At 50.4% G+C, this 10,176-nt stretch overlaps 1 protein-coding gene across 1 annotated transcript in view; it reads left to right on the top strand.

Annotated features, from left to right (window-relative positions):
- lemd3 (LEM domain containing 3) overlaps positions 1 to 9,719 on the top strand; it is a 19,966-nt gene extending 10,247 nt beyond the window's left edge. Inside the window, exons 4-13 of the mRNA XM_086201287.1 lie at positions 1,296 to 1,369; positions 2,402 to 2,481; positions 2,567 to 2,712; positions 3,248 to 3,349; positions 3,431 to 3,533; positions 6,240 to 6,418; positions 7,228 to 7,309; positions 7,393 to 7,498; positions 7,584 to 7,662; positions 8,008 to 9,719. Coding sequence (XP_086057413.1) covers positions 1,296 to 1,369; positions 2,402 to 2,481; positions 2,567 to 2,712; positions 3,248 to 3,349; positions 3,431 to 3,533; positions 6,240 to 6,418; positions 7,228 to 7,309; positions 7,393 to 7,498; positions 7,584 to 7,662; positions 8,008 to 8,186 — 1,130 coding nt within the window. The 3' untranslated portion in view covers positions 8,187 to 9,719. The remainder of the gene's footprint in view (positions 1 to 1,295; positions 1,370 to 2,401; positions 2,482 to 2,566; positions 2,713 to 3,247; positions 3,350 to 3,430; positions 3,534 to 6,239; positions 6,419 to 7,227; positions 7,310 to 7,392; positions 7,499 to 7,583; positions 7,663 to 8,007) is intronic.
- The last annotated feature ends 457 nt before the right edge of the window (positions 9,720 to 10,176 follow it).

Here is a 10,176-nt window from a genome sequence, read left to right as displayed (position 1 = left end):
AATGAGAGCCATCATGTTGCATGAAATTGACCTTATTTTTTTTGGAAGTGTTTTTATTAGTGATCTCGCAGAGAATATCAACACTACCCACAGTCCTCAGTGACGTCTCTGATTGGTGGAGCGTGCTGTTACCATGGAAACGCTCACAGCAGTCGTCCCTGTCTGTCACTTCGAGTTTCACCAGTTTCTCTGATCATTTCAGAGGAACCTGGCTGCAGATGTTGGATGTTTTCATGTTTCCTAGCTTCTTTGCCACCTCTGACAGTTTAGCATCGCTAGAAATGATCGTGGGTGACAACGCGTGCAGTTTGAGTGAGGGGTGGGTCAGAGGTACGCTGTCTTCTACCTTCGCCTCTTCCGGTTTTGCTGTTGTCTTGTGGACCTGAACTGAATATTTAGTGGTCTTGATTCATCAGGCTGGTCGTCTTGGTTGGTAAAACACTTGACTTGAAGAATTTGCTCAAACGTCAGTGGAGGAGTCGGAGGGGAACCACAGCTGCTGCCTCTGTTGAGCTCTTGGAGAAGTGATGGTTTTATGGCACAAGGTACTTCAGCGGCTCTCAAGTCCTTCACCACACAGGCCGCCTCTCCTGGGCGTGTCCTTAAAGAGCTGCTGTTGTTTTTGCTTTCATGGCTCCAGTTGAACTTCGGCCCCGGCGACCGAGCGCCACTCGCCCCAGTTCATCACTTAGTGAAAGCAAATGAGAGGGTTTGTGGGGCAGAAGTTGAGTGATCTGGTGACATGCGGCAAATGTTCGTGGTGACATTTACATGATGTCAGAAAAAGTGCGTTTATTGAGTAAAACTGGACATTAAAACAACAACCTGTCGGTGCTGATGGCTGCTGTGGGAGGTCACGTTGCTCTGCTACCATGCCCACCCCCGCAGCTGCTCGGCTGGGGAAATTGACCCACGTGTGCTCATGTCCAGGCCTGCGATGACTGTGTTAGGCAGATGAAATGTTCGTGTGTTTACTTCAGGAGTGTCTGTGACACACACTCAGACCTCTAGGTCCTCTCAGTGGTCACAAAGGGATCAGCAACACGTTCACACCGTATCCAGGGATCTGACTCACAGCAAATGTTTTTATATATGAAAAGACTGCATTATTCCCACTCGTCGGTCAGCCTGCTGGTGCGGCCGCGATCACAGCCCCAGTGTCTCTTCCTCTGGAAACAGGATCCTGACTTTCTCCTCAGCTGATCAACAGGATTTGAGGGCACATTCTGTGGCTACAAGCGGTCAGCAGAAGCGTGTTCTTTGTCATCGCTGATGGTTTGATGTTGTGATTGCAGGTCAGCACGACTGTGGAAACATGCAGCACCCAAACAGAAGTCTGTCCATGGATGAGGCCTCGGCGTATTTGCTGGTATGACCTGAGACAGCCTGTCGATTCCCTTCATCCATCTTTGCTGCAAGCAGCTTTTTCCCGCCGGGTTTGTGGTGTGTGGTTTACAGCGGCATGGCGTCCTTGGAATTTACATATTAGGATAATCTGGAACCCTGATTCTTTTTCACTCCGCTTCACTTGAAAAGAATAGCACTGATTACATTCTCCAACCTGGCGTAAATGTTCCGTGTCAGGATATGGGAGCGATGCTGGAACAGAGGCGCTGGTGTTTTGGGGTTCTTGTTGGTGGGCAGGAAGCCTCACCCTGATCTCACCAAGGAACCCAGACATGACATTTTGCTCCGTGCGGACCAGTCGTAGGCCATCCTGACCTGAGGTCCTGCTCACATTTGTGTGACTACTATTAATTACACCATCAGCAAGAAGAGAACTGGTAAACCAGCTTTTCATCGCAGGCACCAAAAGTCTGGAATGACCTTCAAGCTACCTTCAGTCTGGAATCCCTGCCACCTCCCAATCCTTTAAAAGCTCTTAACTCAAACCTGCCTGAACAATGCGGCTGTTTTCAACTTGATGCCCTTCTTAGCCTGTAGCTTAGCTTGATGTGAAGTGTCATGTGTGGCGTTCTCATTTGTGGTGTCGTGTGTGGCCTTGTCTTGTCTTTTGTGTATTCTGAAATTTTCTTTTGCCGCCTGTCTTGGCCAGGACCACCCGGGAGAAGAGTTCCTGTGACTCACTGGGACCTTCTCCTGGTTAAAGAAAGGTTAAATAGAAAAACAAAATAAGTGTTCATACCAGCAAAAGCCTCCAATAGGTGACAAACCCCCCACACACTCAAGTCAGGGTCCTCAGGTATGTTCCACACGCAGGTCCTGGTGGAGTCGCCACACATGACGCCTGAGCCGCAACACGGTGTAGCCACGGTTGTTGCTGTTGGTAATCAATTGGAGCAGCTGTGTGTGTGTGTGTGTGTGTGTGTGCGTGTGTGTGCGCGTGTGTGTGTGCACGCGCACGCTTTCCCCTCACTCGTGTCGTGTGTGTGTGTTGTAGGCTCAGAATGAGGACTTTGGAGACTTCATTTTGACGTCTCTGGAGTGGATCATCCGGACAGGCCAGGACGTTGGGATCCGGTAAAGCATGAGAAACCGTTCGTGCTGATGCTGCTCCTCTTGTGTGTGCATGTGTACTGAGTGTGTGTGTGCGTGCTGTGTGCAGGCTCACTGGGCAGGTTGCTGATGACCCTGTGATGGATGTGTCTGAGATCTCTCGGCTGGAGTCCACACACCCTAAGATGCCCTTCACGTGTCGCTTCCGGCGAGCCTTCCTCACCGTCATCAGCAGAGTCTTCCTCATTGCTGCTGGTGAGACGAGCCAGTGTTCGATTTGATGAACAGAAGGTTTATTGTCAATAATATTTGTCAAGGTATTAAAAGGTCAAATGAGACTACAGGTTAGCCGGCTGGTGCTACGCTAGCATAACCCTGTAGAGGACTATGACTAAAGTGTCACAGTGAAACTGAGAAAATGATCGAGTGGTAATTAGTCTGGTATCTGTCGCGGTAAAGAAACCAAGTATTATTTGCCACCACCAGGAGTCCCTAAAGCTGGAAATCCAATCCTGTAGACGTTAAAAGTTTGTTAAAGAAGGAGCCTGCGTAAAGCTGGTGTCCTTGCCCGACTGTAGCACCGTGCCGCTAACGGGAAACTTTAAAGGCGCCAGCTCAAAGTACTGGCCGCCACTTTCATATCCTAACTGTGACACATCAACTCCTGGATCGGTGTCCCACGCAACACTGATGAGCCTGGTTGGAGGTGAAGTGGCTCTCCCGCGAACGTCAGTCACTAAAGTTCAGCTGTGAGCCGCAACAGTGTGTAACAGTGTGTTTCTGTGTGTAGTGGTGGGCTGTGTGTGGGGGGCCGTCTGCTACATGAAGTACCGCTGGAGGAGAGAGGAGGAGGAGACCCGGCAGATGTACGACATGGTGGAGAGGATCATCGGTGAGCAGCACCTCACTGCTGTCGGAGTTCAGGATGGTTTCATGTTCTCCTTGTTCTGTTAACTGTTGTCGATTTGTTCAGATGTGTTGAGGAACCACAGTGAGGCGTGCCAAGAGAACCAGGACCTGCAGCCCTACTTACCCATCCCCCACGTCAGAGACTCCCTGGTCCAGCCTCAGGACCGGTAAGTATCAACACCGCCAGTCGATGATACGGGGAAGTTCACCTGGAATGACATTTCACCTCAGTATTTATCCTCTCCCGTGTCAAACAAAGTTTGGATGAGATTCACAGAAAGGCTGCAGCTTCAGTCGCCCAAAACGATCGAAGTGAATCGTGAGTTCTTCTCAAATGTTAAAAACCCATGCCAGCGTCAACGCTCCTGCTCTGCTCAGAGGAGGAACCCAAGCGTTCCGAGCCTGAGGTTCTTTGAGCAAAGTCACTGATGGTGTCTGTTTGGCTGCTGCGGCGCCTTCAATATCAGACGCTGGAGACTGAGCCCTCGCTCTCAGGACGCTGAGTTATGATCAGTGCTGAAACATCCCAGCCCTCTCGCTGATGCTTCCGTCTCTGACTATAAATTTGGAAACGCCTCAACGCCCCACGGAACCGAGTGCGTGTGAATGATTTTGGACAGCTGAAGAATGGTTTCTGAGGTTTTAACCATACATCTTACAACGGAAACATTCCACAGCGGCACTTTTCAAACAGAACCGGACCGTTGCACAAAGAGCTGCGGCGCCTTATTTGGTATCTGGAGCAGCACAGCTGGAGAACAGCAGCGGTCTGGAAGGTTCTGATCTGAAGACGAGTCTCGTCAGCAGTGATGCACCGGCGGCAGGTGTTACCACCGTTAGCCGGTCCAGCCCAGCCCACTTATTACCATGTGACTTGTGATATTAGAGGGGACTGTAGCGTTGGTTTCACTGTGGGAGAGAAGTTGTTCTCGAACCTGATGAGCGGGCAGGACGTCTCCGCAGCAGCACAGCGTTTAACTTAAAATGGCGTTCTGACCCCTGATAAACCCTCAGCGAACCCTGAGCCGTCCTCAGCTGGAGGCTGCAGGAGGCCACGTGGGGGTGTTGATCCATTTCCATTAATTGTGCAGCTCTAATAAACCCTGCAGCCCTGGCAGGTTTGAGCAGCGAGGCCTGGAGCAGCTGGACACGCCCCCGCCGGCTCAGGCAGCAGCTCCCGGTCTCCTCCTACCAAGGAGGAACCGATTGTTGTTCTGACTTTCAGGAATATTACTTTTGTGGAATTTTGACATTGGTTTCCATGAAGTGTGAGTGTGTAAACACACCGAAGTCGCGTTTCTGCACAAACTATGAAGTTGTATGAGGTGATTGATTTGATTCGCTGTCCTGCTCGTCCACTCTCCGGTCTTTGCTGATGACAAAATGTGCTCCATTGTCAAAACAGAAAGTTAGAATGTGCCAAAAAAAAAAGACAAATCAAGTTGGTGTCAAAGGGTTGTGCGGCGTGGATGAAGTATTTGAGAGGCCGTCCAGACGGAGCGCTCTTGGACGGGAGTCTTGGCTGATGATGAATGCAGTTTTTCCTCTCCAGAAGAGCAAAACGCTCAGTGAAAACACTTCTGATGGGCTTATCAGACACGAGGGGAACATCAGGCCTTCAACCTAAACTTGACCCAGAAACCAGGGAGGCTGCTTCCTTCTTAGGACATTTTCAAGTACAGAACGAGTACTTTGTGTGTGTGTGTGTGTGTGTGTGTGTGTGTGTGTGTGTGTGTGTGTGTGGCTACAGTCACGCGATCGTATTACGGTTTGGTCTCAACACAGTTGTAATGAGAGACCTCAGTGAAGGCGGGATCATTTCCCCGCGTTGACCGCCTTATACGCCATTGTTAGCTGATGAACCTCATTTCTTTGATGCCTGGCGACCATCAGAATGTTGCGTACACGCCGGACTGTGTACACGAGCGCCATGACCAGCTGAAACTGCAGTATACTGATCTGTTTCCCAATGAAACATGATAGAAAACAGCACAATGTTGGGATGGAACTGCATCGTTTGGACCCCACAAGTGGGCGTGTCCAGAGCCGGTCTGCAGTAACCCTACCTGACAGCTGCATATGTGAGCCACAAGGTGGCAGCGTAACCCCAAACCAGACCACTCTCACTCCCTGACTTGATAACTCAGCAAATGAAGAGCTTCCCTTTTAGAAATCGTTGAAGCTGAGTCATCCGTCCGTTCCTCTTCTGTTAGTCTTCATTCAGTAAAGTACTGACTGAAATCATCAGTCACGATCACGACTCTTGTGCTTTTTTGATGATGAACCTAACCAGTAACGACAAAATCTGGACAACTTCTCAAAAACCTCATGAAAACACGCTGATTTCTAATTTTCCTGACACAGTCGGTCTTGCTCTGTGTCCAGTAAGCCGTTCCAAACCCGTGACAGCAGAGGGGCCGACTGCTTCTGCTCGTCTCCTACCAGCTGCCTTCCTATGCGGTAACTCGGTTTGCATGGAAACAGCAGTTGGTGCTCTGACCCTTTGATTGGCACCTCATTGTGAGTCATTAAGCTCGTCCAGTAGCCAGGGGAGCCGGCGTAGGTTGGCGGTGCCTCGTGGAGTGATGGCGTGCTGATTAAGAGCGCAGTTGTGCAGCAGATTGTGTTTACGACTGTGATGAAACGGACACTGTCCTATAAATACATCCTCCTGGCGACCGTATTAGCGGCGACCCTCCCAGAGACCTTGTTCACACATGACACTGACGTGTAAATCCATCTGCTCCTACACGGAGGAGGAGGCCGTCAGCACCGTGCGTAGCAGTCACTGTGTTACTGCCCTTAAAACTACCGCAACACAAGAAGGTGTCAGCCAGGTGAGGGCGCCAATGATCACTTCTGCTGCTTTACAGGAAGAAAATGAAGAAGATCTGGGAGCGAGCTGTGAGCTTCCTGTCAGCCAACGAGTCCAGGATTCGAACAGAGAATCAGAGAATCGGTGGAGCGGACTTCCTGGTCTGGAGGTGGATCCAGCCCTCGCTCAGCTGTGACAAGACCTCCTTGATCCCCTCCAAAGTCTGGCAGGGAAAAGGTACGGCACCCCCAGAACTGAACCCTAGTGATCAAAGGTCAAGGTCACCTCTGTTGAGTGTGACATCTCAGGGACGCACGGAGGTCGTCCCCTTCCCGTGTCTGTCCTTTCACGTTAAACCAACACCCAGTCCAACCATAATGGTTCTGGCTTAGTTTTGACGAAGTGCAGCTCCCAGTGGGGTTTCAGCCTGTTCTCCTTTTTCATGACTCATTTGTTTCCCCGGTGACTGAGTCGCGATATGAGAGGATGGCTGAAGACTGGCAGAGGACTGGGGGCAGAGGTCAATGTGAGCTCTGTAACTCTGGTGTTCACATGAATGATGATGACAAAATGTCTCCCAGTCACCTGAGAGCCAGGGACGCCCACGGCTCGTCACCTGTGTCACGACAGTGATTTCAGAGAATCTTGGAGAGGAGGTTTTCTTCTTGGGGGACGGACGGATGAGGTGTGGCATACTTTAAAGAAACGCCACGCAGATCTCGGTGCTTGGCAGCCTAGTGTTTCCTTGTCATGTGACCCTGTGTCCTCCAGGCATGTGAGAGCTGCAACAAAGAACCACGCGAGTTCATAGATAATACAAATGAGGAGGAGGAACAATTAGCAGCAGCGGCTGAACACGTGCCACCATCCAAGTGGACTTGTTTTCACTGACATCGGTTGGCATCCCTGAGGAGTGGGAGTATTCAGAAGGTCAACTTCAGTGTGACATCATAATGTTCCAGAAACATCTCAGTAGCTCCTCAAGTCTGCATCACAACCACGTTATTATGAGCCGCTCATTGAGATTGTGTCCCTCTCCCTCGCAGCTTTCCCTCTGGACCGCAGGAATTCCCCCCCCAACAGCCTGACACCATGTCTGAAGATCAGGAACATGTTTGACCCGGTCATGTGAGTACCCGTGCGTGTGCCGCGCGCTGAGCAAGCGACCGGCAGCTCCTCCCTGCTCAGACCCGGTTTGTGTTTGTCTCCAGGGAGGTTGGAGAGAACTGGGATCTGGCCATCCATGAAGCCATCCTGGAGAAGTGCAGCGACAACAACGGCATCGTCCACATTGCTGTTGACAAGAACTCACGAGAGGTACGCGGGGGCGCGTGGGGGGGAGCACATGTTGAGGTGTGGCCGGCCTTGCAGCGCTGACGCTGTGCCTCTGTTCTCCCTGCAGGGCTGCGTCTACGTGAAGTGCCTGTCTGCAGAGCACTCAGGGAAAGCCTTCAAGGCACTTCACGGCTCCTGGTTTGACGGTAACTGACTCAGTCGCTGACGAGCTTATTCACTACATCAGGCGGAACAAGACTCCAAAAAGTAGAACGTGTGAGAGAGACGACGGCGAGCGTCATAGTGAGAGAACGAAGCCCGTTGGAGGGAAAATGTGCTGCGCTACTTTACGTAGCCGGAGGCTGAAGTACTGAGGCTGGTTAGGACGTCAGAGGAGGGTTGTCTTACTGTGAGGCCTCAGGCGTGCAGCTGCTCTCTCCAGAGGCCACGCGCTCGCAGGAGAGGCTGTGGCTCTGACGTGATCGTAGCTGCAGGGATTGAACGCCGCTGTAGTTGTTGATTTTGACAGATGCTTGGTTTGCATTCTACAGGTAAGCTGGTGACGGTGAAGTACCTGCGCTTGGACCGGTACCACCAGCGCTTCCCGCAGGCCCAGGGCTGCAGCACCCCTCTGAGGGCTTCCAGCCTCCACATGAACACCACAAGCACCACGAACACTACGCCCCGCCTGGCGTCCAGCGGCTCAGCCAACTGCTCAGGCTTCTCATGAGCTCAGCGTGGTCGTGCTGGCGCTCCCAGCACCACAGCACCGGTCTGCTGCTGCTCCGTCGAGGCTCTCTGACGGGGAAGACTTGAGTCTGTGTCACGGGAGAGCTGCCGCTGCCGCCGCCGCCACTGCTGCTGCTTTTTTTTCATTTGTATGTTTTTCTCTTTTCCAAATCTTTTTCCAGAGAAGCTGTCAGTGATGCAGTGTTTGTTTTCTACAATCTTCGTATTAGAAATATCACAGATTTTAACAAAGAGGCAAAGTTCCTGCGGAATATTTAAGATACGAGACTCCACCTCTTCCCGTCTCTTCACTGTCTTACTGATGTATGGAAATGGCTGCATGTATCAGAGTACGCCTCAGCGCGGGTGTTGCTTTCCTGGACATGTCTGATGTACTCCCTGTTATTTTTGATTATTATTTAGTTACATGCGGAAGGCATGAACAGAGCTGTAAATACACGTGAATGATGGCACAAGCTTTATCAAATAATCTGCATTAAAAGGCAACCATAAGCTCATATTTTCCTTGTTCACAGCCGTGTGTATCCAGAGGTGAACAGCTGGGGGGTGGGGGGGGTCTCTGCGTGTCTGACCTGTCCCTTTTTCCTGGGTCGGTGTCCAGCAGTGCTCCTGAACATCTGTGCAGTATAACAGAATTAGTCACCTGAAGCTTTCCTCCTCTGTTATAATCCAGTATATTCACCAGTTATGACGTATTATGTTATTATTTACCTCTGCAAGTCTGGCCACCTTCACCTGGCGCGTCCCAGGCCGGCTCCGCCCCCAACAAGTGGCGTACTGGGAGTTTGGTGTCCGTGCTCCTCCAGGACAAACGTTTCCTGCCACGATGGAACTACCAGTGCTCCCCCTCTCTCCTAATGATCCTACCATTCTTTCTGTCTTTTTTTTTTGGGAGCACTGTAAATATATTGACTGTTTGTAATACAAGATCTCTAAATATTCCAGGAGATTCCTGATTGCGTGCGTGCGTGCGTGCGTGTGTGTTTTGACAGCACTTGCGTGTTCAGAAAACACTAAGAATCCACGAGATGCCAGACATAATTCATCTTTTTTCTAATGCAGTGAATTGAAAGTTGCATTCAGTATTTGCAGTGTGAAGTTGTAAAATGATGCACATTACATTTGTTCAAAAGCGGCTGCAGGAGTTTGCAGCAAGAACCCAACTGTGCCTTAAATTTGTGCTTTTTCAAGACGGGCACTGCATCGCTGGGGAATGTACGGGGTTAAATGTTGGAACGTGGTTTCATGGGCGAGTGAGGCCCGCCATAGATGTAGTTTTGTTAGACTTTGACATCTTCAGATTTGGTATTTTGTAGCAGTTTTCTTTGATATTAAACCAAATGCTCCTCTCTATTTATTATTGTTTTTTAAATCAGCCATGGTGATTTACTATTTAATGTCACTAGACCTGTTACATATGTGTCGTAACTTTTTTTCCTCATCAAGGATCGACCTTACATCCGCTGCCAGACGATTGTCAGGATGTGTAAAACAAAATAAAGTGAACACTTTCAGAAAAAGCCCGTTGTTTTCGCTGTACTTGAGTGCATCTGTTCTTGCTCGCCTCCAGTTGAACGATGCACCTGCAGGGTCTCCCTCACTCACACACACACACACACACACACACACACACACGTGGGAGCTGGGACCCACGGAGACCAGCTGACCGCTAGTTAGCTTAGCACAATGAGTGGTAATGGATGGGACATGTTAGCATACCTCTGCCAAAGTCATCAAATACCCTTTTCTCTCTAACTGCCCCGTGGACATCACTACACTTAACTGAATAATTTAAATTAACCGTTAAACCTCCATTGAACTTCCTGTCAACAAAAGTAGACGGTCATGTGACTGCTGCTCATCATGGCTGACACCCGGATCCTCAGTCAAGCCCAGGCGGTGACTGGCGGCAGGAATGCTCGCAATCCCACCCACGACATTTGCTGTGCTCAGCTAACAGGAAGTCAGCT

Source organism: Aulostomus chinensis, chromosome 4 (genome assembly GCF_037954235.1).
Source record: "Aulostomus chinensis isolate RoL2024-O1b breed Wild chromosome 4, RoL_Achi_v1.0, whole genome shotgun sequence".
NCBI classification, from domain to species: Eukaryota; Metazoa; Chordata; class Actinopteri; order Syngnathiformes; family Aulostomidae; genus Aulostomus; species Aulostomus chinensis.
Note: the sequence above shows the minus strand (reverse complement) of the source record. Positions and strands in the feature narration are given on the sequence as shown.